This window comes from Pseudophryne corroboree, chromosome 6 (assembly GCF_028390025.1).
Source record: "Pseudophryne corroboree isolate aPseCor3 chromosome 6, aPseCor3.hap2, whole genome shotgun sequence".
NCBI classification, from domain to species: domain Eukaryota; kingdom Metazoa; phylum Chordata; class Amphibia; order Anura; family Myobatrachidae; genus Pseudophryne; species Pseudophryne corroboree.
In genome coordinates, this window is record NC_086449.1 from 842120630 (window position 1) to 842144503 (window position 23874).

At 49.4% G+C, this 23874-nt stretch overlaps 1 protein-coding gene across 2 annotated transcripts in view; it reads right to left on the reverse strand.

Moving 5' to 3' along the window:
* Nucleotides 1–4254: 4254 nt before the first annotated feature.
* Nucleotides 4255–23874, reverse strand: part of DERA (deoxyribose-phosphate aldolase) — a 339267-nt gene continuing 319647 nt past the window's right edge. For both annotated transcript variants that reach the window (XM_063929429.1, XM_063929428.1), the window contains exon 9: nucleotides 4255–4753. In XM_063929429.1, coding sequence (XP_063785499.1) covers nucleotides 4697–4753 — 57 coding nt within the window. In that variant the 3' untranslated portion in view covers nucleotides 4255–4696. The remainder of the gene's footprint in view (nucleotides 4754–23874) is intronic.

Below are 23874 nucleotides of genomic sequence, written 5' to 3' on the forward strand. Positions count from 1 at the left end.
TGTGACATGGGATTTACATGCTTCTCTCCATGGTTTTTAAAGCTGGTCCAGATATACATGTAAAGTTCAAATAATATCCAGGGGTGTTGTCAGAAATGGTTAGTGTTGGCTCAACGCGTTTCCGTGTGGAACACCCCACACCTTCATCAGGAGCATACGCAGTGCGCCCCACATGGCGGCCTCAGATGGTGATGTAACCTACGCAGTGCGCCCCAAATGGCGGCCTCGGATGGTGATGTAACCTACGCAGTGCGCCCCACATAGTGGCCTCGGATGGTGATGTAACCTACGCAGTGCGCCCCACATGGCGGCCTTGGGTTGTGATGTACCCTACGCAGTGCGCCTCACATGGTGGCCTCGGATGGTGATGTACCCTACACAGTGCGCCCCACATGGCGGCCTTGGGTTGTGATGTACCCTACGCAGTGCGCCTCACATGGTGGCCTCGGATGGTGATGTACCCTACACAGTGCGCCCCACATGGCGGCCTCGGATGGTTATGTAACCTAAGCAGTGCGCCCCACATGGCGGCCTCGGATGGTTATGTAACCTACGCAGTGCGCCCCACATGGCACCTCGGATGGTTATGTAACCTACGCAGTGCGCCCCACATGGCGGCCTCGGGTGGTTATGTAACCTATGCAGTGCGCCCCACATGGCGGCCTCGGGTGGTTATGTACCCTACGCAGTGCGCCCCACATGGCGGCCTCGGATGGTTATGTAACCTACGCAGTGCGCCCCACATGGCGGCCTCGGGTGGTTATGTAACCTACGCAGTACGCCCCACATGGCGGCCTCGGGTGGTTATGTAACCTACGCAGTGCGCCCCACATGGCGGCCTCAGATGGTGATGTACCCTACGCAGTGCGCCTCACATGGTGGCCTCGGATGGTGATGTAACCTACGCAGTGCGCCCCACATGGCACCTCGGATGGTTATGTAACCTACGCAGTGCGCCCCACATGGCGGCCTCGGGTGGTTATGTAACCTACGCAGTGCGCCCCACATGGCGGCCTCGGGTGGTTATGTACCCTACGCAGTGCGCCCCACATGGCGGCCTCGGATGGTTATGTAACCTACGCAGTGCGCCCCACATGGCGGCCTCGGGTGGTTATGTAACCTACGCAGTACGCCCCACATGGCGGCCTCGGGTGGTTATGTAACCTACGCAGTGCGCCCCACATGGTGGCCTCAGATGGTGATGTAACCTACGCAGTGCACCCCACATAGTGGCCTCGGATGGTGATGTAACCTACGCAGTGCGCCCCACATGGCGGCCTTGGGTTGTGATGTACCCTACGCAGTGCACCCCACATGGCGGCCTCGGATGGTGATGTAACCTACGCAGTGCGCCCCAAATGGCGGCCTCGGATGGTGATGTAACCTACGCAGTGCGCCCAACATGGCGGCCTCGGATGGTGATGTAACCTACGCAGTGCGCCCCAAATGGCGGCCTCGGATGGTGATGTAACCTACGCAGTGCGCCCAACATGGCGGCCTCGGATGGTGATGTAACCTACGCAGTGCGCCCCACATGGCGGCCTCGGATGGTGATGCACACTACGCAGTGCGCCCCACATGGCGGCCTCGGGTGGTGATGTAACCTACGCAGTGCGCCCCACATAGTGGCCTCGGATGGTGATGTAACCTACGCAGTGCGCCCCACATGGCGGCCTCGGATGGTGATGTAACCTACGCAGTGCGCCCCACATGGCGGCCTTGGGTTGTGATGTACCCTACGCAGTGCACCCCACATGGCGGCCTCGGGTGGTGATGTACCCTACGCAGTGCACCCCACATGGCGGCCTCAGGTGGTGATGTAACCTACGCAGTGCGCTCCACATGGCGGCCTCAGGTGGTGATGTACCCTACACAGTGCGCTCCACATGGCGGCCTCGGATGGTTATGTAACCTACGCAGTGCGCCCCACATGGCGGCCTCGGGTGGTTATGTAACCTACGCAGTGCGCTCCACATGGCGGCCTCAGGTGGTGATGTACCCTACGCAGTGCGCCCCACATGGCGGCCTCGGATTGTTATGTAACCTACGCAGTGCGCCCCACATGGTGGCCTCGGATGGTGATGTAACCTACGCAGTGCGCCTAACATGGCGGCCTCGGATGGTGATGTAACCTACGCAGTGCGCCCCACATGGCGGCCTCGGGTGGTTATGTAACCTACGCAGTGCACTCCACATGGCGGCCTCGGATGGTGATGTACCCTACGCAGTGCGCTCCACATGGCGGCCTCAGGTGGTGATGTACCCTACGCAGTGCGCCCCACATGGCGGCCTCGGATGGTTATGTAACCTACGCAGTGCGCCCCACATGGCGGCCTCGGATGGTGATGTAACCTACGCAGTGCGCCCCACATGGCGGCCTCGGATGGTGATGTAACCTACGCAGTGCGCCCCAAATGGCGGCCTCGGATGGTTATGTAACCTAAGCAGTGCACCCCACATAGTGGCCTCAGGTGGTTATGTAACCCAGTGGTTCAAGTACTCCCAACAGTTCATGTTTTCCAGGTCACCTAGCAGTTGAACAGGCATATTCATTTCTCACTGACACATTTTAAAAGACCCACCAGTGGAGCAAATGATTTCACTTGCAATCCTGTGAGGAGATCTGGAAAACATGAACTGTTGGGGGTACTTGAGGACAGAGGTTGAGAACCACTGATGTAACCTACGCAGTGCGCCCCACATGGTGGTTAGGGTTAGGCTGAGGGAGGGGGGGTAAGCAGTTACGGTTAGGCTGTGGGGGGGTTGGGGTAAGCGGTTAGGTTTAGACTGTGTGGGAGGGGTAAGCAGTTAGGGTTAGGCTGTCGGAGGGGGGTAAGAAGTTAGGATTAGACTGTGTGTGGTGGGTAAGCAATTAGGGTTAGGCTGTGGGAGGAGGGGGTAAGCGGTTAGGGTTAGGCTGTGGGAGAGGGGGGTAAGCAGTTAGGGTTAGGCTGTGGGAGAGGGGGGTAAGCAGTTAGGGTTAGGCTGTGGGAGAGGGGGGTAAGCAGTTAGGGTTAGGCTGTGGGAGAGGGGGGTAAGCAGTTAGGGTTAGGCTGTGGGAGAGGGGGGTAAGCAGTTAGGGTTAGGCTGTGTGTGTGGGGGAGGTAAGCAGTTATGTTAGGCTGTGGGGGGAGGGGGTAAGCGGTTAGGATTAGATTGTGTGGTGGGATAAGCAGTTAAGGTTAGGCTGTGGGAGGGGGGGTAAGCAGTTAGGGTTAAGCTGTGGGAGGGGGGTAAGCAGTTAGGGTTAAGCTGTGGGGGGGGGGTAAGCGGTTAGGCTGTGGGGGGGGGGGGGGTAAGCAGTTAGGGTTAGGCTGTGGGAGGGGGGTAAGCAGGTAGGATTAGACTGTGTGTGTGGGGGGGTAAGCAGTTAGGGTTAGGCTGTGGGGGAGTAAATGGTTAGGATTAGACTGTGTGTGTGTGTGTGGGGGGGTAAGCAGTTAGGGTTAAGCTGTGGGAGGGGGGTAAGCGGTTAGGCTGTGGGAGGGGGGTAAGCGGTTAGGCTGTGGGAGGGGGTAAGCGGTTAGGATTAGACTGTGGGGGAGGGGGTAAGCGGTTAGGCTGTGGGAGGGGGTAAGCGGTTAGGATTAGACTGTGGTGGGGGGGGTAAACAGTTAGGATTAGACTGTGGGAGGGGGGGTAAATAGTTAGGGTTAGGCTGTGGGGGGGTAAGCAGTTAGGTTTAGGCTGTGGGGGGTAAACAGTTAGGATTAGACTGTGGGGGGGTAAACAGTTAGGATTAGACTGTGTGGGGGGGGGGTAAGCAGTTAGGTTTAGGCTGTGGGAGGGGGGGTAAGCAGTTAGGGTTAGGCTGTGGGGGGGGGGTAAGCAGTTAGGTTTAGGCTGTGGGGGGGGGTAAGCGGTTAGGGTTAGGCTGTGAGGGGGTAAGCAGTTAGGATTAGGCTGTGGGAGGGGGGGGGGGTAAACAGTTAGGATTAGACTGTGTGTGGGGGGGTAAGCAGTTAGGGTTAGGCTGTGGGGGGGGGGGGTAAGTGGTTAGGGCTAGGCTGTAGGGGGGGGGTAAGCAGTTAGGATCAGACTGCAGGAGGGGGGAGGGGAGGTGGGGGGTTAGAATACTTGCTGGGATCAGTCGGTCTTCTGACTGCTGGGAATTTGCAGCCAAACTAGTGGAGGCTTTCACCCGGTATTATCCCGGGGGCTCTGTATAATGCACTCCCAGGTACTGTGACTGAGCATTACCCCAGTACCCTCACCATGTCTTCTTATTACAATAAAACCACATCTAACACCACATCAGGCAGGAGATAGAACATTTTAATGGTGATTAAGCATCACAGGATTACATAATGATTTACACAAGTGACAGAATAGTAACAAAAAGGTGAATACTCCGACCCCATCCCACCACGTGTACTGCTGAGGCCGGGGACATTGCTATTGAGGTATTCCATTTATACATGATTATAATGATAACAGTATCCCACGTGTCATCACGCCATAGGAGATCGTGGTGTGCAGCGTATCGGCCAATCACGCCATCGGGAGATCGTGGTGTGCAGCGTACTGGGCAATCACGCCATCGGGAGATCGTGGTGTGAAGCGTATCGGCCAATCACGCCATCGGGGGATCGTGGTGTGCAGCGTATCGGCCAATCACGCCAACGGTGGATCGTGGTGTGCAGCGTATCGGCCAATCATGCCATCGGGGGATCATGGTGTGCAGCTTATTGGCCAATCACGCCATCGGGAGATCGTGGTGCGCAGCGTATCGGCCAGTCACGTGATGATAAATCTGTCAAAAAGAAGTTTGTAAGCAGCAAAAACTAAACTCAGCAAGTCTTCCTGTCAGGACCTCATTCACATGTAGTATATTCCTAACGCCATTTATCAGCTCCAGATCCTCACGTGTGGCAGGAACGTGGCACTAATACATGGCGGACATCGTGTCCAATGAAATGCAGGTAATATGTAACGTGATTATCTAACATGTAATATCAGTAGTTATTGTAGACTTACCATTGTGAACTCTGTTTCTTCGAGGTCAATAGGCTCCACCGGATTTACCATGGGGTTTGGTTTGGAGAGAACCGGGCACCAAACAGTTAAACTTTCAGGTCGCAGGGTGCACTGGGCCTTCCTCCTATATACCCCACCCCCAGGCCATCTAGTTTAGTGAACAAGCCCAAGGCAGGAGCAGGACAGAGGAGAAGGAAGAATGGAACACTCATTAGAAGAGGAGAACTAGTGATCTTCTAGTATCACCCATAAGCCAGGTGCGTCAGGGTGGATGTCCTGTGGAGCTTACGGACCTTGAAGAAACAGAGTTAAAAATGGTAAGCCTATCATAACTCCTGATATCTTCTTCAGGGTCCATAGGCTCCACAGGATTTACCATGGGATGTCCCAAAGCAGTGGAGGGGACGCTCCACTGAGAACCTGTTGCCGAAAGGCAGCATTCTGGGAGGCAAAGGTGTTGAATGAATAAAAATGGAGGAAAGTGTTGACAGACCACGTGGCTGCTTTGCACGATTGTTCAGCAGACGCCCCACGAATATCTGCCCCACAGATCTAGTGTAGCGAGCTTTGATGGTATCTGGAACCGGGAAGTCTGCCTCCGTGTATGCCTGAGAAAGTAATTTGAAGCCAACTAGATAATGTCTTCTTGTTAGCAGGCCAGCCTCTTTTGTGAAATCCATATAGAACAAAAAGAGTATCCAATCTTCGTAAAGATTTGGTTGAATCCACACAATTTTGAAGTGCACAAACACCATCCTGCACGGCTTCTTCACCTGCCGTGATGGTTGAGGATTGAAAAGCTGGCAAGAAGGAAGAGATTCTTCCACGTGAGCCATTTCAGATGCACAAATTCCAAGGGTTCACGGTGAAGTCTGTAAAGCCTGAAGCACTAAAGACAAGTCCCACGGAGCCACCGGGGGGACAAAGGGAGGTTGTATCCTGAGAACTCCCTAAAGAAAGATCTGGACATCAGGTATAAGAGCAATCTTACATTGGAACCATACTGAAAGGGACGAAACTTGCACTTTTAGAGTCGCCAAGCAGAGACCCAGATCCAATCCAACTTGTCAAAAGGCCAGGACTCTTGCCACCCTAAAGGTTTTATGACCGTGGCCTTTAGGTGCACCCCACCTAAAGTACGAGTGCCACATTCTGTAGTAAATCTGAGCAGAGGCAGGTTTACGAGCCCTGAGCATTGTCTGCACTACCTGGCATGAGAAACCTCTCGATCTCAAGACGAGTGTCTCAAGAGCCACGCCGTCAAAGACACACGAGCCAGGTCTGGGTGTAGACATGGTCCCTGAATCAATACATTTGCCCATAGAGGCAGTCTGAGAAGATTGTATACTGAGAGACCCTGAAGGTCTGCAAACCAAAGACGCCTCGGCCAATGTGGAGCTATGAGAATCACGGTGCCTCTGTCACGTCCTGGGTCCTTGTGAACTCAGCTGGTGATTTGTGAGAGGGAGTTACTGAGTTGGATTGCAACAACAGACTAGGGGGTCAAATATATGATCTCCTCATGTACTGCTAGTACTGGATTTTGACGAGACCTGAGTAGAGGTGCGGAGTCTAACCCACTGGAAGGTTTTCTCCACTGACCCCCTCCAATGGGGATTTGGGTTTCGCAGCTCCCAATGGGTAGGTCGCAGCCCCCTGGACAGGTACTCGGTAATAGCTGAGGAGTCAGAGGATAAATAACAAATAATAGTCTGTGGTATATGAATAAGTCTTTGATGAATTAAGAGAACTAGAAGGAACTTGAAGAAACAATCTTTGGGGACTGATCGTACTTAATATCTGAAGAACAATCGACGGTAACCGATAGCACTTGGTACTAGAGATAATGGAGAAATAGAAGACACTTGAAGAAGCAATAGATGGTACCCAATGGCACTCGATATCTGGAGAAGCAGTTGATGGTGACCGATGGCACTCGGTATCTGAAATGTTGAAGAACTAGAGTATTCTTGAAGAAGCAATCAATGTTAACTGACGGCACTCGGTACTTGAGACACTGAAGAACTAGAAGACACTTGAAGTAGCAATTGAATGAACCGATGGGACTCGGTACTTGAGACAATGAAGAACTAGAAGATATTTGAAATAGTACTCGACGGTAATCAATGAAATCAACAATGGCACTCGGTACGCGAGACACTGAAGAACTACAGTAACTTGGAATAGCAATCAATGTTGGACAGATGTTGAAATACTTTGGTGAACACGTGGAGACACAGAGTGGAGCCTGGAACAGCAACACACAGCAGCCAGCACTGAAGAAGGAAGTTGTTCAGGCGCCTTCCTGTTCCCAGGATCCCACTTACATACCCTGAGACAGTCTGCTATTGGTGAAAGTAATCAGCTGACAATTCCAGGGTTCCCATTGGGCATTGCTGCGATTAGCTGACCCTGTAACATGGCTGCCCAGAGTCCTGTATACTCCATGCATTCCACTACAGTAGACTTGCTTACCATCCCGGAACAACCGGGAGGTTCCTGAAAATCGGGTGACCCTCCCGGACCCCCAGAAAGACAGGCAAGTGTCCCAGATTTAGATGCACCCCCCGCACTCCCCTTCTGCTGTTTGTGGAAGTGGACAGTGCTGGGGGCCAATGACGCAGTTCGACCCGGCCCCCCTCTACAGTGCCCGTTTCCTCCGCACCATAGAGCAGGGGGTGGAGCCACGATGATGTATTCTCAAGGCTCCGCACCCTTCAGCACACCACCCTGTCAACCATGCCCCGGCCACGCCCCCTATATGCCTACCAGGCTGCCCCCTCCCGGAAGAGGGGGCCCCCAGGTCGGCAAGTATGCACTACAGTGTACTTTGAGAGAGAACAGCAGAATGTATCGTAGTCACTGGCCGGAGCCGACATCTGACAGCACCCCTAACTCGAGGATGCCGGCAACGCAGTGAGTAACGACCGGCTCTAGCCCGGATCCTGACAGCCTCCTTCCTGTTTGAATTTGTGAAGTACCCTCAGAATGAGTGATACTGGAGGAAAGATGTAAGCCAGACTGAAATTCCAACTTACTGCCAGAGCGTCCACAAAAGCTGTGCTGGGATCTCTGGTTCTGGACCCGTACCTTGGTACCTTGCAATTTTGGCATGATGTCATGAGATCTAGATCCGGGAGGCCCCACTTGTCCACCAATATTTAAAATATGTCCAGATGCAGAAACCAGCCCTGACTGCTTAGGAAGTCTGCTTCCCAATTGAGAAGTCCTGGAATGAACACCGCTGGTAGGTGACACTCTGCGCAAGTGAGAATGCGCGATAACTCCTTCATGGCAGCCCGACTGCAAGTACCTCCTTGATGATTTATACAGGCTACCACGGTCGCATTGTCAGACTGTACCTGAACAGGTCAGCCGTGTAGAAGGAGTGCTTCATACACTGCCCGAATCTCAGAATGCTGATGGGCAGACGGCTGTCCTGTATTGTCCATTGTTGCTGAAAAGACTGACTACAAGTTACAGCTCCCCAACCACGAAGCCTGGTGTCTGTGGTGAGGAGAACCTATTTCGGTATCCAAAGGGGACGCCCCTTGTTCAAATGGTACACATGTAGCCACCATAACTAGGAACGCCGGACCTCCTGTGATAGCACCATGGTCTGCATCCTGGTGAGCTGGTGTTGGCTATTCCAATGTGACAAGATCAGACGCTGAAGAGGCCTGGAGTGGAATTGGGCATATTCCGCCATGTTGAAGGTGGAGACCATGGACCCTAAGACCTGCATGGTCGTGTGGATGGGAACTCGCCTTTGTTGAAAAAGGCTGCACAGGCGGGTGTGAAGGGTTGATATCTTGCTTGGTGGCAGGAAGATTCTGTGTACCTGTGAATCTAGGATGGCGCCTAGATGTAATATCCTCTGGGAAGGGGACAGGGAGGACTTTTTTTTCCAGTTCAGAATCCGTGCGCTTGTCAGGAGGGCAATGGTCAAATAGAGATGTTGCTGTAACGTCTCTGGTGACTGTGATAGAATCAGCAGATCGTCTATGTAGGGAAGGATATGAACCCCCTGATGCCGGAGATATGCAGCTATAACTGCCATAAGAACCGAGAGGCTGTGGAAAGTCCAAATGGCAGAGCCCTGAACTGAAAGTGTTGCATTTGCCAGCAAACCTGAGGATACACTGATGGTTGTGAGATACAGACATATCCTGGATGTCCTGGGAAACCATAAAGTCCCCAGGCTCTAAAGCCAAAACAATGGGGCTGAGGGTTTCCATGTGAAACCTGGGGACCCTCATTAACCTGTTGAGTGACTTCAGGTTGAGGATTGGTTTAAAGGACCAATTGGGTTTTTGGACCAGAAACAGTGTGGAATAGAACCCTTTCCCCTGCTGTTGTACGGGGGCAGGTATTATTACCCCTGGTTGTAGAAGGGAGTGAATAGCCTGTTAAAGAGCTACAGCCATTACTGGATCTGCTGGAAGACCGTACAATAAAACTGCTGGGGAGGGGGGGTCGCCTCTGAAAGGTGAGGACGTACCCCTGGGAGACCACTTCCTGCACCCAGGCATCTGTTGAGGTTTGACACCGCCAAGTCTCTGCAAACTGAAGAAGCCGGCCTCCCACCCTAGGGTCCCCCAGGAAGAGGCCCGTACCGCCACCAGGCAGATCGTTTGTCGTCTAGCTTAGAGGCTGGACATCTCAAAGGCCAGGATTGTTTAGATCTAGGCTTATTGGACTTATACAGAGGAAAGAACCCAAAGGACAATATTTTGGCCTTGGGAGCTGCTGCTTGAAGGGAGAAAGGCTGTCTTAGAAGCAGCGACAGTGGATACTATCTTGTCCAGCTTAGCGACAAACAGAATATCCCCCGTAAAAGATAACGACTCCAATGCTTTCTTGGAATCTGAGTCCACCCTCTAGGAGCGGAGCCAGAGCACTCTTCTAGCAGCTTCTGAGGTTGCTGACACTTTAGAAGTGAATATCCCTGTATTAAGGGCTGCATACCCAATACAGGAGGCTGCCTCCCTAAGATGAGAAATGCAGGCAGCATCCGAGGGGTGACTGTCCTCGCGTACATTTACCCGGCCTTCAATAGCTTTGGCTACCCCGGCCGTAGCCATGGCTGGACGTGTAATAACAGCTGTATGAGGAGAATTTCTATTTTCCTATCCCTGTATCCTTAAGTGAGGAAGAAGGAGGAATGGACAATGAAGAGCTTTTCACTAGTGGATCAATATGAGCATCAGCGGAGGGGAAACTCCCACTCAGCACATTCTCCGTCTGGGAGATGGTAGAGAGGACCCAGCTTCTTGGTAATGGACACTTCCAAGTCTCACACACGAGATCAGTGAGCTGGACTGACTGAGGAAGACTGGACCCTTATGCTTAGGATCCGGCTCCTTCCACTATCTTAAGGACAGATTTAACTGCCCTAAGGCGGGAACATCCACATTGGAGCATTGCTAACCGCACCCAGAGCAGAACCAGGGCCTGAGGCGTAGGTGTCATCTACCTCTTCAAAGGATATCACAGAATCCGAAGGCTGCGCCGACTGAGACGAGGGCCTGTCTAAGCGCTTTAGAGGCTCCTGGTCTGTCGCCATGTAACATATCTTGAAAGGCGACTGACGTCAGAGCGAAGGTCTGGACAGACGGGAAAACGTGTCCATCCAAGGAGGCTGCACAGAGGGAGACAACAAAGCAGGCTGACAAGTGTTCTCCTAACTGCGTCATAACCGGAGATAAAGAAGCCACCCATGGTGGTTCTAGGACAGGCGCTGCTGTGGTGGCACATAACACCTTACACAGAGACCGTCCTGTACTGAGGGTCTACGCCAGCCACACAGGATCCGCATATGATCAGTACCGGTGTCTCTACCTATCCTGCATAGTACACATACAGTGTGTAACAACGCGACACCTTCACAATGTACAAGAAAATGTGAGCTACAATATAGACCCTTAAACACCTGGTCTGGGGTATGGGAGATAGATACACAGGACAGCATAATCTGACGGCACAAACAGCAGTAACCAGCAACAAGTCACATACACTGAATCAACGACACGCGCCTCAGTGCTGTATAACCAATGGCTGCCGAGCGTCTCACTGCGGGAGGAGGGCAGAAGTAACAGCTCAATAGGCAGGAAAATCCTCAGAGAAATCACGCCCTGGGCTGGAGGAGGGGCTAACGGGAAGAGCCACCTCCCCTATGATGACATCACCCCCTGGGCTGTCTCCAGATACCACATACATATCATAGACCTGGTGGTTCAGCGGAGGAACCCGGCCCCTGGCGTCAGTGCCTCCAGTGGTCTCCCTCAGTGGAGGCTAATGGCGGCTGTGTACTGTAGTACATGGAATTCCCCAGGGAATCACCTAACCTGATCCCCTATACGTCCGGCTGTGACCTGGGTCCGGATGGTCCAGAAGGAGCTGTTTGCTAGGCAGATGAAGCTGGCGCCCGCTGAGATCGCTGTCCCAGTCATCAGTGTCACGGCGCCGGCAGAGGCTGCCCTATGGCACGTCCCCGCTACTTGCTCTGAGGATTAAATAACCAAAAAGTAAAGAAAATCATTAAAGGCAGCTCCCCTGTCTAACGGTGCATCCGGATCCTGCCGGCACCAAACAAACCTGCACGGCCAGGGGATGGAAGTGGCTTATACAGGAAGAAGGCCCAGTGCATCCTGGGAGGATCCTGCCGGCACCAAACAAAACTGCACGGCCAGGGGATGGGAATGGCTTATACAGGAGGAAGGCCCAGTGCATCCTGGGAGGATCCTGCCGGCACCAAACAAACCTGCACGGCCAGGGGCTGGGGGTGGCTTATACAGGAAGAAGGCCCAGTGCATCCTGGGAGGATCCTGCCAGCACCAAACAAAACTGCACGGCCAGGGGATGGGAATGGCTTATACAGGAGGAAGGCCCAGTGCATCCTGGGAGGATCCTGCCGGCACCAAACAAAACTGCACGGCCAGGGGCTAGTGGTGGCTTATACAGGAAGAAGGACCAGTGCATCCTGGGAGGATCCTGCCGGCACCAAACAAAACTGCACGGCCAGGGGCTAGTGGTGGCTTATACAGGAAGAAGGCCCAGTGCATCCTGGGAGGATCCTGCCGGCACCAAACAAACCAGCACGGCCAGGGGCTGGGGGTGGCTTATACAGGAAGAAGGCCCAGTGCATCCTGGGAGGATCCTGCCGGCACCAAACAAACCTGCACGGCCAGGAGCTGCGGGTGGCTTATACAGGAGGAAGGCCCAGTGCATCCTGGGAGGATCCTGCCGGCACCAAACAAACCTGCACGGCCAGGGGCTGACTTATACAGGAAGAAGGCCCAGTGCATCCTGGGAGGATCCTGACGGCACCAAACAAAAATGCACAGCCAGGGGCTGGGGGTGGCTTATACAGGAGGAAGGCCCAGTGCATCCTGGGAGGATCCTGCCGACACCAAACAAAACTGCACGGCCAGGGGCTGACTTATACAGGAAGAAGGCCCAGTGCATCCTGGGAGGATCCTGCCGGCACCAAACAAACCTGCACGGCCAGGGGCTGACTTATACAGGAAGAAGGCCCAGTGCATCCTGGGAGGATCCTGACGGCACCAAACAAAAATGCACAGCCAGGGGCTGCGGTTGGTTTATACAGGAAGAAGGCCCAGTGCATCCTGGGACCTTGAAGTTTAACAGTTTGATGCCCAGTTCTATACACATGGTAAAGCCTGTGGACACTGTTGAAGAAATGTAACATGGTGAAAGCATGTATCCTGTAGTGACATGTAACATGTGATAGTAATAGTGAATAGAGCGGGTAATGTTTTTATTATTAAATAGAATAAAGAGTTTAGTTATGAATACTGTATCAGAATAAAACGTGAAACATTTCCATCACAGAGCGATTCCACCGATCCAGAAAACGCACGTTTCCTCCTTGTATGAAGTGAGAAGACTGGCACACACTGAAAAGGAGGCATGACCTCACGAGAATGCCTCAACTGCCTGACATGCCTCCCATTTTCATCATTGTGGGGGCGTGCCCAGCACTCTGAACGCTGTCTCCGGTGAATAGACGCTCTGCGCACGTGAACAAGATCTATTCACTGCTGCTCTACGGCACCGCAGGACACTGCGACCTGCTGGTGGGACAGTCCCAAAAACACAGGACAGATGGGAGATATGCGTTATTATCATATGCCAAATGGTCATTATTACATGAGGGTGAGAGGACACTGGGAGTGCGGTTACTATGTTACTATCGTACGTCCCATTGTTATTACATGAGGGTGAGAGGACACTGGGAGTGCGGTTACTATGTTACTATCGTACGTCCCATTGTTATTACATGAGGGTGAGAGGACACTGGGAGTGCGGTTACTATGTTACTATCGTACGTCCCACTGTTATTACATGAGGGTGAGAGGACACTGGGAGTGCGGTTACTATGTTACTATCGTACGTCCCATTGTTATTACAGGAGGGTGAGAGGACACTGGGAGTGCGGTTACTATGTTACTATCGTACGTCCCACTGTTATTACATGAGGGTGAGAGGACACTGGGAGTGCGGTTACTATGTTACTATCGTACGTCCCATTGTTATTACATGAGGGTGAGAGGACACTGGGAGTGCGGTTACTATGTTACTATCGTACGTCCCATTGTTATTACAGGAGGGTGAGAGGACACTGGGAGTGCGGTTACTATCGTACGTCCCATTGTTATTACATGAGGGTGAGAGGACACTGGGAGTGCGGTTACTATCGTACGTCCCATTGTTATTACATGAGGGTGAGAGGACACTGGGAGTGCGGTTACTATCGTACGTCCCATTGTTATTACATGAGGGTGAGGGGACACTGGGAGTGTGGTAACTATGTTGCTATCGTACGTCCCATTGTTATTACATGAGGGTGAGGGGACACTGGGAGTGCGGTTACTATCGTACGTCCCATTGTTATTACATGAGGGTGAGAGGACACTGGGAGTGCGGTTACTATCGTACGTCCCATTGTTATTACATGAGGGTGAGAGGACACTAGGAGTGCGGATACTATCGTACGTCCCATTGTTATTACATGAGGGTGAGAGGACACTGGGAGTGCGGTTACTATGTTACTATCGTACGTCCCATTGTTATTACAGGAGGGTGAGAGGACACTGGGAGTGCGGTTACTATGTTACTATCGTACGTCCCATTGTTATTACAGGAGGGTGAGAGGACACTGGGAGTGCGGTTACTATGTTACTATCGTACGTCCCATTGTTATTACAGGAGGGTGAGAGGACACTGGGAGTGCGGTTACTATGTTACTATCGTACGTCCCACTGTTATTACATGAGGGTGAGAGGACACTGGGAGTGCGGTTACTATGTTACTATCGTACGTCCCATTGTTATTACATGAGGGTGAGAGGACACTGGGAGTGCGGTTACTATGTTACTATCGTACGTCCCATTGTTATTACAGGAGGGTGAGAGGACACTGGGAGTGCGGTTACTATGTTACTATCGTACGTCCCATTGTTATTACATGAGGGTGAGAGGACACTGGGAGTGCGGTTACTATGTTACTATCGTACGTCCCATTGTTATTACATGAGGGTGAGAGGACACTGGGAGTGCGGTTACTATGTTACTATCGTACGTCCCATTGTTATTACAGGAGGGTGAGAGGACACTGGGAGTGCGGTTACTATGTTACTATCGTACGTCCCATTGTTATTACATGAGGGTGAGAGGACACTGGGAGTGCGGTTACTATCGTACGTCCCATTGTTATTACATGAGGGTGAGAGGACACTGGGAGTGCGGTTACTATCGTACGTCCCATTGTTATTACATGAGGGTGAGAGGACACTGGGAGTGCGGTTACTATCGTACGTCCCATTGTTATTACATGAGGGTGAGGGGACACTGGGAGTGTGGTAACTATGTTGCTATCGTACGTCCCATTGTTATTACATGAGGGTGAGGGGACACTGGGAGTGCGGTTACTATCGTACGTCCCATTGTTATTACATGAGGGTGAGAGGACACTGGGAGTGCGGTTACTATCGTACGTCCCATTGTTATTACATGAGGGTGAGAGGACACTAGGAGTGCGGATACTATCGTACGTCCCATTGTTATTACATGAGGGTGAGGGGACACTGGGAGTGCAGTTACTATCGTACGTCCCATTGTTATTACATGAGGGTGAGAGGACACTGGGAGTGCGGTTACTATCGTACGTCCCATTGTTATTACATGAGGGTGAGAGGACATTGGGAGTGCGGTTACTATCGTACGTCCCATTGTTATTACATGAGGGTGAGAGGACACTGGGAGTGTGGTTACTATTGTACGTCCCATTGTTATTACATGAGGGTGAGAGGACACTGGAAGTGCGGATACTATCGTACGTCCCATTGTTATTACATGAGGGTGAGAGGACACTGGGAGTGTGGTTACTATTGTACGTCCCATTGTTATTACATGAGGGTGAGAGGACATTGGGAGTGCGGTTACTATCGTACGTCCCATTGTTATTACATGAGGGTGAGAGGACACTGGGAGTGCGGTTACTATGTTACTATCGTACGTCCCATTGCTATTACATGAGGGTGAGGGGGTCACTGGGAGTGCGGTTACAATCGTACGTCCCTTTGTTATTACATGAGGGTGAGGGGACACTGGGAGTGTGGTAACTAAGTTGCTATCGTACGTCCCATTGTTATTACATGAGGGTGAGAGGACACTGGGAGTGCGGTTACTATCGTACGTCCCATTGTTATTACATGAGCGTGAGAGGACACTGGGAGTGCGGATACTATCGTACGTCCCATTGTTATTACATGAGGGTGAGAGGACACTGGGAGTGCGGTTACTATCGTACGTCCCATTGTTATTACATGAGGGTGAGAGGACATTGGGAGTGCGGTTACTATCGTACGTCCCACTGTTATTACATGAGGGAGAGAGGACACTGGGAGTGCGGTTACTATGTTACTATCGTACGTCCCATTGTTATTACATGAGGGTGAGGGGGTCACTGGGAGTGCGGTTACTATCGTACGTCCCATTGTTATTACATGAGGGTGAGGGCACACTGGGAGTGCGGTTACTATCGTACGTCCCATTGTTATTACATGAGGGTGAGAGGACACTGGGAGTGCGGTTACTATGTTACTATCGTACGTCCCATTGTTATTACATGAGGGTGAGGGGGTCACTGGGAGTGCGGTTACTATCGTACGTCCCATTGTTATTACATGAGGGTGAGGGGACAATGGGAGTGCGGTTACTATCGTACGTCCCATTGTTATTACAGGAGGGTGAGAGGACACTGGGAGTGCGGTTACTACGTTACTATCGTACGTCCCATTGTTATTACATGAGGGTGAGGGGACACTGGGAGTGCGGTTACTATGTTACTATCGTACGCCCCATTGTTATTACATGAGGGTGAGGGGGTCACTGGGAGTGCGGTTACTATCGTACGTCCCATTGTTATTACATGAGGGTGAGGGGACACTGGGAGTGCGGTTACTATGTTACTATCGTACGCCCCATTGTTATTACATGAGGGTGAGGGGGTCACTGGGAGTGCGGTTACTATCGTACGTCCCATTGTTATTACATGAGGGTGAGGGGACACTGGGAGTGCGGTTACTATGTTACTATCGTACGTCCCATTGTTATTACATGAGGGTGAGACGACACTGGGAGTGCGGTTACTATCGTACGTCCCATTGTTATTACATGAGGGTGAGAGGACACTGGGAGTGCGGTTACTACGTTACTATCGTACGTCCCATTGTTATTACATGAGGGTGAGAGGACACTGGGAGTGCGGTTACTATCGTACGTCCCATTGTTATTACATGAGGGTGAGAGGACACTGGGAGTGCGGTTACTATCGTACGTCCCATTGTTATTACATGAGGGTGAGAGGACACTGGGAGTGCGGTTACTATCGTACGTCCCATTGTTATTACATGAGGGTGAGGGGACACTGGGAGTGCGGTTACTATCGTACGTCCCATTGTTATTACATGAGGGTGAGAGGACACTGGGAGTGCGGTTACTATGTTACTATCGTACGTCCCATTGTTATTACATGAGGGTGAGGGGGTCACTGGGAGTGCGGTTACTATCGTACGCCCCATTGTTATTACATGAGGGTGAGGGGACACTGGGAGTGTGGTAACTATGTTACTATCGTACGCCCCATTGTTATTACATGAGGGTGAGGGGGTCACTGGGAGTGCGGATACTATCGTACGTCCCATTGTTATTACATGAGGGTGAGGGGACACTGGGAGTGTGGTAACTATGTTACTATCGTACGTCCCATTGTTATTACATGAGGGTGAGAGGTGTCAAAGTCAGAAAAATATCTCTATGCACACTACCATATTTGCACCTCACACAGGTCCGTGCTGCGCATGCGTACGCTCTCCCGTACGTGCGCATACTCACAGTCGCGGGCACCCGCAGGCGCACGGTATGCGTATTTACGGTAGAGTTTATGTGATCGTAGCGTGCGACTCAATCGTTACATATTTTCACCATATAATGTATTTTGTAGATTATGGTCCCTTTGATAGATTCTGAAAGTTTGGTTAATATAGAATGTTCGTGAACAGAGAGATCCCTCTTTGTTTGATACGAAGGGTCAGACAGGAGTAATACAGTGGTGTTTAGTACCCATCGGAAGAGTATTTAATTAGCAATATTCCGGTGTTGGTTTGAAGCGGATTAATCGCTCGTGCGAATAGTTATGGACATAAGAAGTTTATGAACATTTACTGTATTTGCACTTACTTATCCATGCGGCGGGAAACCCAGTTTCCCTCCCACCTGAGCTGTTGGAAATAGTCACGGCCCACCTGTATGAATCAACCTATGACCTTTTGTTATAATGCGAAGAGGAATTCCTGTGTCCAATGAACAATGAGATTGTAGGGACCATTGAAGTGCATTGTGTGTGGGGCATAAATAGACAAGCCGATCACATCCAGCTCTCACTCTTCAACGGTTATCATTGCTGAAAATCGGGAGCTGGATGTCCAGAGGCGCATGCGATCGTTTCCTTTGTGCGTAAGTTTTTCTCCGCAACTATATTGATCTTCTTGTTATTGTGGGCCAATCTCTCTCTCTCTCTCTTCTCTTTCTCTCTTATTTTCTCTTAAATAGTAATTGTATTGTATTTCCTGTGTAGTTATCTGGTTAGGTAGTCTATGTTATATTGTAGTGTATGATTTGTATTTGTATTTATTCTTTTGCAAGTATATCATTCATAATATATATATATTAGGCGTTGGACCCTAAGCCCAGGTATCTGTGTATTTCTTATAGTGTTAAGTATTCTCAGAGCGTCGGTGACGCTCATACAACTTTTGAGTTAATAAGGTTACACTGTGTTGCATTTACACTCTATCTATACACATAGGTTTTACAGCATCTTACATTGTTTATGGTTTAGATTTAAAGGTTTAACATTGTTAGCGTCAGCGCCGCTGGTGATCTCCTCGTGGTCCCGAGCGTCCGCTACGCTATAGCGAATCATTACGTTAGTCAGCAGCCAATAGCGTGCCTGCCTGTGATCTCTTGGCCGTGAGCGAACGTGACGCTTGAGCGTCTCGACTACGGCTAAGCGATTGTTACGCAACGAGCGTACCCTTACGGTACTTCATACGTAGACAGCGTACAGTGTTCTTAGACCTCATAAAGGGTATTATATAAGATAAATATTTAGCTTTATCAATTGCGGGCTCGTCCTGTCCTTCACATATCTGCACTAGGTAATTTCAGCAGACATTATCCAGCAGCAAAGGGCGGGAGATCATATTCCTCGTAGTGCTGTTTGGATAAGCGTCTGCTTCGCTTAGTAAAGGGTGCTGAAGGAATCCGGGAACCGGAGGTAAGAACAAAACAATAGTGTCTTTTTAAAACTGTTTATTTTTCTGTCTTGCATACACACGCACGCATATCTGCATTTCTTTTCATTCGTGTATTTTCATATATCACTCTCCTGTTTGCTATTGTATAATTGATAAACGTGCTAAGAGAGATTTGCCGCTATTTCATAGTTTAAGAGTAAAAAAGGTAATATAGTTAAAGTATAGACAAACACAGCTGTGCCTGAGAGACAAGGCGAAGTCAGTGTGGTGCGCGGTAGATGATAAAGGATCATCTACATTGATAAACGTATAAATTGTGTTACGGTGGATCTTTGCTTTGCGTACACGTGTCCCTAACAAAGGACTGAGACTTGCGTACGCAACCCAAGGGCCGACGCACGCAGCGTATATTACGCAACGGAGCGTACGGGTACGCCCACGTAACTCAAATCACAAGTGTTAATTTTTTTTTTTTTTCAACGCGATAAATAGCGCAACGCGGTAAATAACGCAAGGCGATAAATCGCGCAAATCTATTTTAACATTCAAAATTTAAATTAATAGATCCTTCTCCTAATTTGTAACACATCTGGTCTAAAGAGAAATTTCTGCGCAGAAATAGAAATAGAAACAAAAGTGTATATGTGGTGAGTGAGTGTTTGTTTTTACAATTTTTGAGGTTGAACCACAAGAAAAGTCGAGTTCTCGTGAGGTACATACGTGTAAGTGACGTACATGGTGGCTAGGGAGGCATCCCTGGTTAAAACATACAATTTGAGCATTAGAGTGTAGCAGACCAGGAGGTCATACTGTAACAGACCAGGAGGTCATAGCAGACCAGCAGGTTCAGGTACAGCAGACAAGGAAGTCCGCTATACAGTCCACAGGCACAACACCTAAAAGGGTTGGTGCAACACCCATATAGGCCATACAAGCTCTGGCTGAAGGAATTCGCAGCCGTAATTTTCGATTCCGTTGGTCGCTCAGTACATAAGATTAGTTGCTTATGTGCTGAACGATTGTACCGCACGTAATTGTGTGCATTAGTAAACCTGACCGGTACTATTTGTGTACGAAGGTCATAAACGCTATTTGTACATTCTAACGTGATGTGTAATTTTTTTTATTTTAAGGGAAGTTCGCTGGTCACTCAGGAACTATCCAACAACCGATACTTGCTGGGGAACGCGCCCCAGTAAATAAAGGTTCACAGGGGCCCTAGGTTGGGTACAACAGCTCTGGATACAGTGATTGTGTTACTGGCCAACGTGGGCGAGAAGTGAGTGGAGTACTCGGTAAACTTCACCGCCAGCCTGCCCCGGGCATCTTGGTTTTTGTAAGGGTTCGCTGAAGAAAAGCAACACCTGCAAGTTATGGGGGCCAGTTGTTCAGGTAGGGGGCGATCAACCTCGGTTCGGGTTGATTTAGTAAACCGACCAATCGGGTCGGCCAGGTATGTAATGTGTGAAAAATACGGTTCACACATAGAGGTTTTATGTGATGAATGGGAAAGAATGACTGTACTGGACGGGGAGAAATTCCCAAGAATAGGTAGCTTTAGCCCAGAAGTGTTACTAAATCTAAGAAGAAGGATAGGTCTTATTGAACCAGCAAAGAGACGGATCAAACATTATGATTGTTTAAAGTTATGGCAACAGGAAAGTGAAATGCAAAAAGAGCTAACTGACATACCTGACTCTCATCTTGGGAGGAGAGATGTGGCAATGGAGAGGATTATGGTTGCGGAGAAAGGCACAATGTTGAACAATAAAAACGCACTTAGCAACTGTAGTATAGATGATAAGAATAAGTGTAATAAACATAACAATGATAATTGTAATGCTGTTAAATGTACAACTATTAACCCGTGCAAGTTGCACCCCATGTCAAACTTCCCTCAGGAATACGAGCAAGAAAGTGAACTCAACACAATGTCGGCACCACTTCCAGCAGCCATCACACAAGACATCCAGGTGGACGCGACCAAATCGGTAAAGGCAATAATCAAACCCCCTAACAGAGGGTCAGGTGAGGTCGTGTCCACAGGTACGTACAATGTTTTATATCACGCACAAACAAATGTACCCCATATTGTAAGACCAAAACAAGGTGATGTAATTGAGTTTAGTCCTGTCAGGGTGATCACAGTCCCCAATGGGAAGACTGACGATCAGGGAACCATTCCCGTCCAGGACAGTGCAATGCGCTGTCCCTGGTCCCGGACCGAATTGAGATCAATTATGTCCGAATTTCCCGATCCACGGAAAAATCTAGTCGCATGTCAAAGGTTCATTAAAGAACTAGGAAACTCAACAGAACCCACCAACAAAGATTGGCGGACAGTGCTGAGGGCATGTTTGCCCTCCGGTGTTGACTCTGCGACATTTATTACTGATTGTCAATTAGACACAGAAGTACCTCAAACGGAGGAACACAATCAGGAATGTATTAAGCAGATAAACCAACAGTTGGAAGTATATTTCCCTGCCGTTGTCAAGTGGAATGAAATCTTCTCCATAAGACAAAACGAAAGGGAAAGTATCTCCAGTTATTTCAATCGAGCACTGCAAGTAATGGCTAGGAACACTGGGATCACAGACATCAAAACATGCGCACAGCATAGAGAAATAGCGGTTAAGGTATTAATGAATGGTTTAAAGGAGGTATTGAGTACAAGGGTACAGACCACCAACCCAAACTGGAGAAATATCTCGGTGGCCGCATTAAGAGAGGCCGCTATTGATATTGATCAAAATATCACCAGATACAGAGAGTCACAAAGTGATAAATTAATGGCCGCAAGTATACAGGCCCTAACCACAAGACCACTCCAGCATAAGCCCCAAACCCCTGCGAGAAATTTAAATGTGGAAGTCTGTTACAATTGTCATAAAAAGGGACACTTTGCGAGAGATTGTAGATCAAGAGAAATACAAAAGTCATATCAATCCCCTAAACAACAACATAACCATGATATCCAAGGAAGCAGGGAAGCACAGGGAAAGCGGTTGATGGTGATGAGCATCCGAGCGTTTGAGGAGGCATCAAATCTACCAAAACCTCAGGTCACTGACACTTGGAAGAAGCCCCGGGTTTGTTTTCTTTGTAAAAGAGAAGGGCATTATGCCAGCAGCTGTAATAACCCACATAAAGTCAGACCCCCTAGACCCAGAAATGAGCAAAATTAAAACACACAATTATAAACAGGGACCATATAGGAAGAATTTTGAGCCACACCCATAATGTGCAATCAGGAAAGGTGATCATTAGGACTGATGGTAAGCCTGAGGTAATAGTTAATGAATTGGGAGGTCATTCCCTGAAGACACAGGAATGACCGGGTGAAACGTTGTAAATGTATCTGTGAAATGTTTCTTTTTCTCTCTCCCCATCTCTGACGAATATTGGTAGGATTCAAACATTGCATATATACTTGGTCTTTGCAGAAGTCTACCAAACCCCAGCATGACCAATCCGCATCAATGTATTCTGGCCAGATACAGACAGTGGAATATGGAAGTGCTGGGGGGAGGGACTGCGCAAGGAAACCATTAGACATGTAGATATGACAGCCTGATGATCTGACAATGTTTTAAAATGTTTTAAAATGTTTGAAAACTGTTTGTTTGAAAAATGTTTTTTTTTCTTCCTGTTGTTGTTTATTGATGTGTTATGTTATATATATACATATATGAATTGTTCTCTCTCTCTTTTGTTTTTTTGCTGTTGTTGTTTTCTCTCTCTCTTCTCACTCATGCTTTCATGTTTTAAAGATGGTATGTCACACCTCAGTTAGACAAATGGTAATGCAAGATTTTTGCTCCTTACAGAAAGATCGCTGGTTTGGAAGAGATATTGCATCACCGGAATGTTCGTTTGGAAAACTGAGAGACAGCACCTTTTTGAGATGACAGCAGAACAAGAAGAACAACAAGACTAGAGGACTTAATTATCGTAACAAGTTTCTCTCCCCCTCTAACTGTTTTCCTGTACCCCCATTACAAATTTCTTCTTTTCTCCTCCTGTAAGATGGACTTGCCCCAAGAGACTGTGATCCGGATTTTCCTGTTGACCATGATGTTGACCAGAGCAGTCTGTTCCGGCGAGAGTACCATGGTGGTCGAGAGAGGTCCTGGAATGGGTTCTGATGATAAAGATGGAGGTGTAAATTTCCAATAACAACCCAATCACCAAGCAAAGGCGAGTACCGGAAACGATCCAGCAGCCATGTTATCTGTAAACATTTTCTTTTAAGGATTGTTAGCTGAAGAAAACTGTATCTGTCGGCTCTGTAACAATGTCATTGAGGATGGGTGCATCAAGAAATGTCAGTCCAGTTTTAATATCCACATGGACCGGCATCCATTGAGTGACTATTACTCCTTAGTGGGTAGTGTATTAAATCAAACAGATTGTTGGGTATGCTCTCAAGTACCTCAAGGTCATAGCAAATCAGGGCTAGTACCATTTCCTTTAACGGTAGGGGAGGTACTTGAGCTAAAGGGTGGGAGACCGGTGGACTGGAGGTTTAATATCTCCAGCCCTCCTAGTTTGAAGCTCCATCAATACCATGTGGATAGGTCCCTATTATGTTTTAACATCTCCAATCCCCGAAAGCCGGGAAATTGGGAAGTGTCATGGAGTAATCAAACCATGACCTTTTCATATAGAGCAGATAGAATGCCAACAGATACAGAGCTTATACGCCACATAGCCAGTAGAGAAAAATATTTCCGATATAGGTATACCCTAGGAAGTAGGATTACGAGAGTTGGAGAGGTATCACCAGGATACTGTGCACATATCGTACAACCTGATACGTGTACTAAGCAGATGGAAGAATTAGGGTTAGGAGATTTCACATGGAAGGTGTGTAATATGGTTATGTCCTACTCCGTCCCATATGTTCTCCCCGATGATGCATATTTCATATGCGGGAGAAAGGCGTATAAGTGGCTTGCCCCAAACTCTGAAGGATTGTGTTATATTGGAAAAGTACTGCCTGAAGTAATGACTGTATCACATGACAAAATGAAAGACATACACCGTGTTGC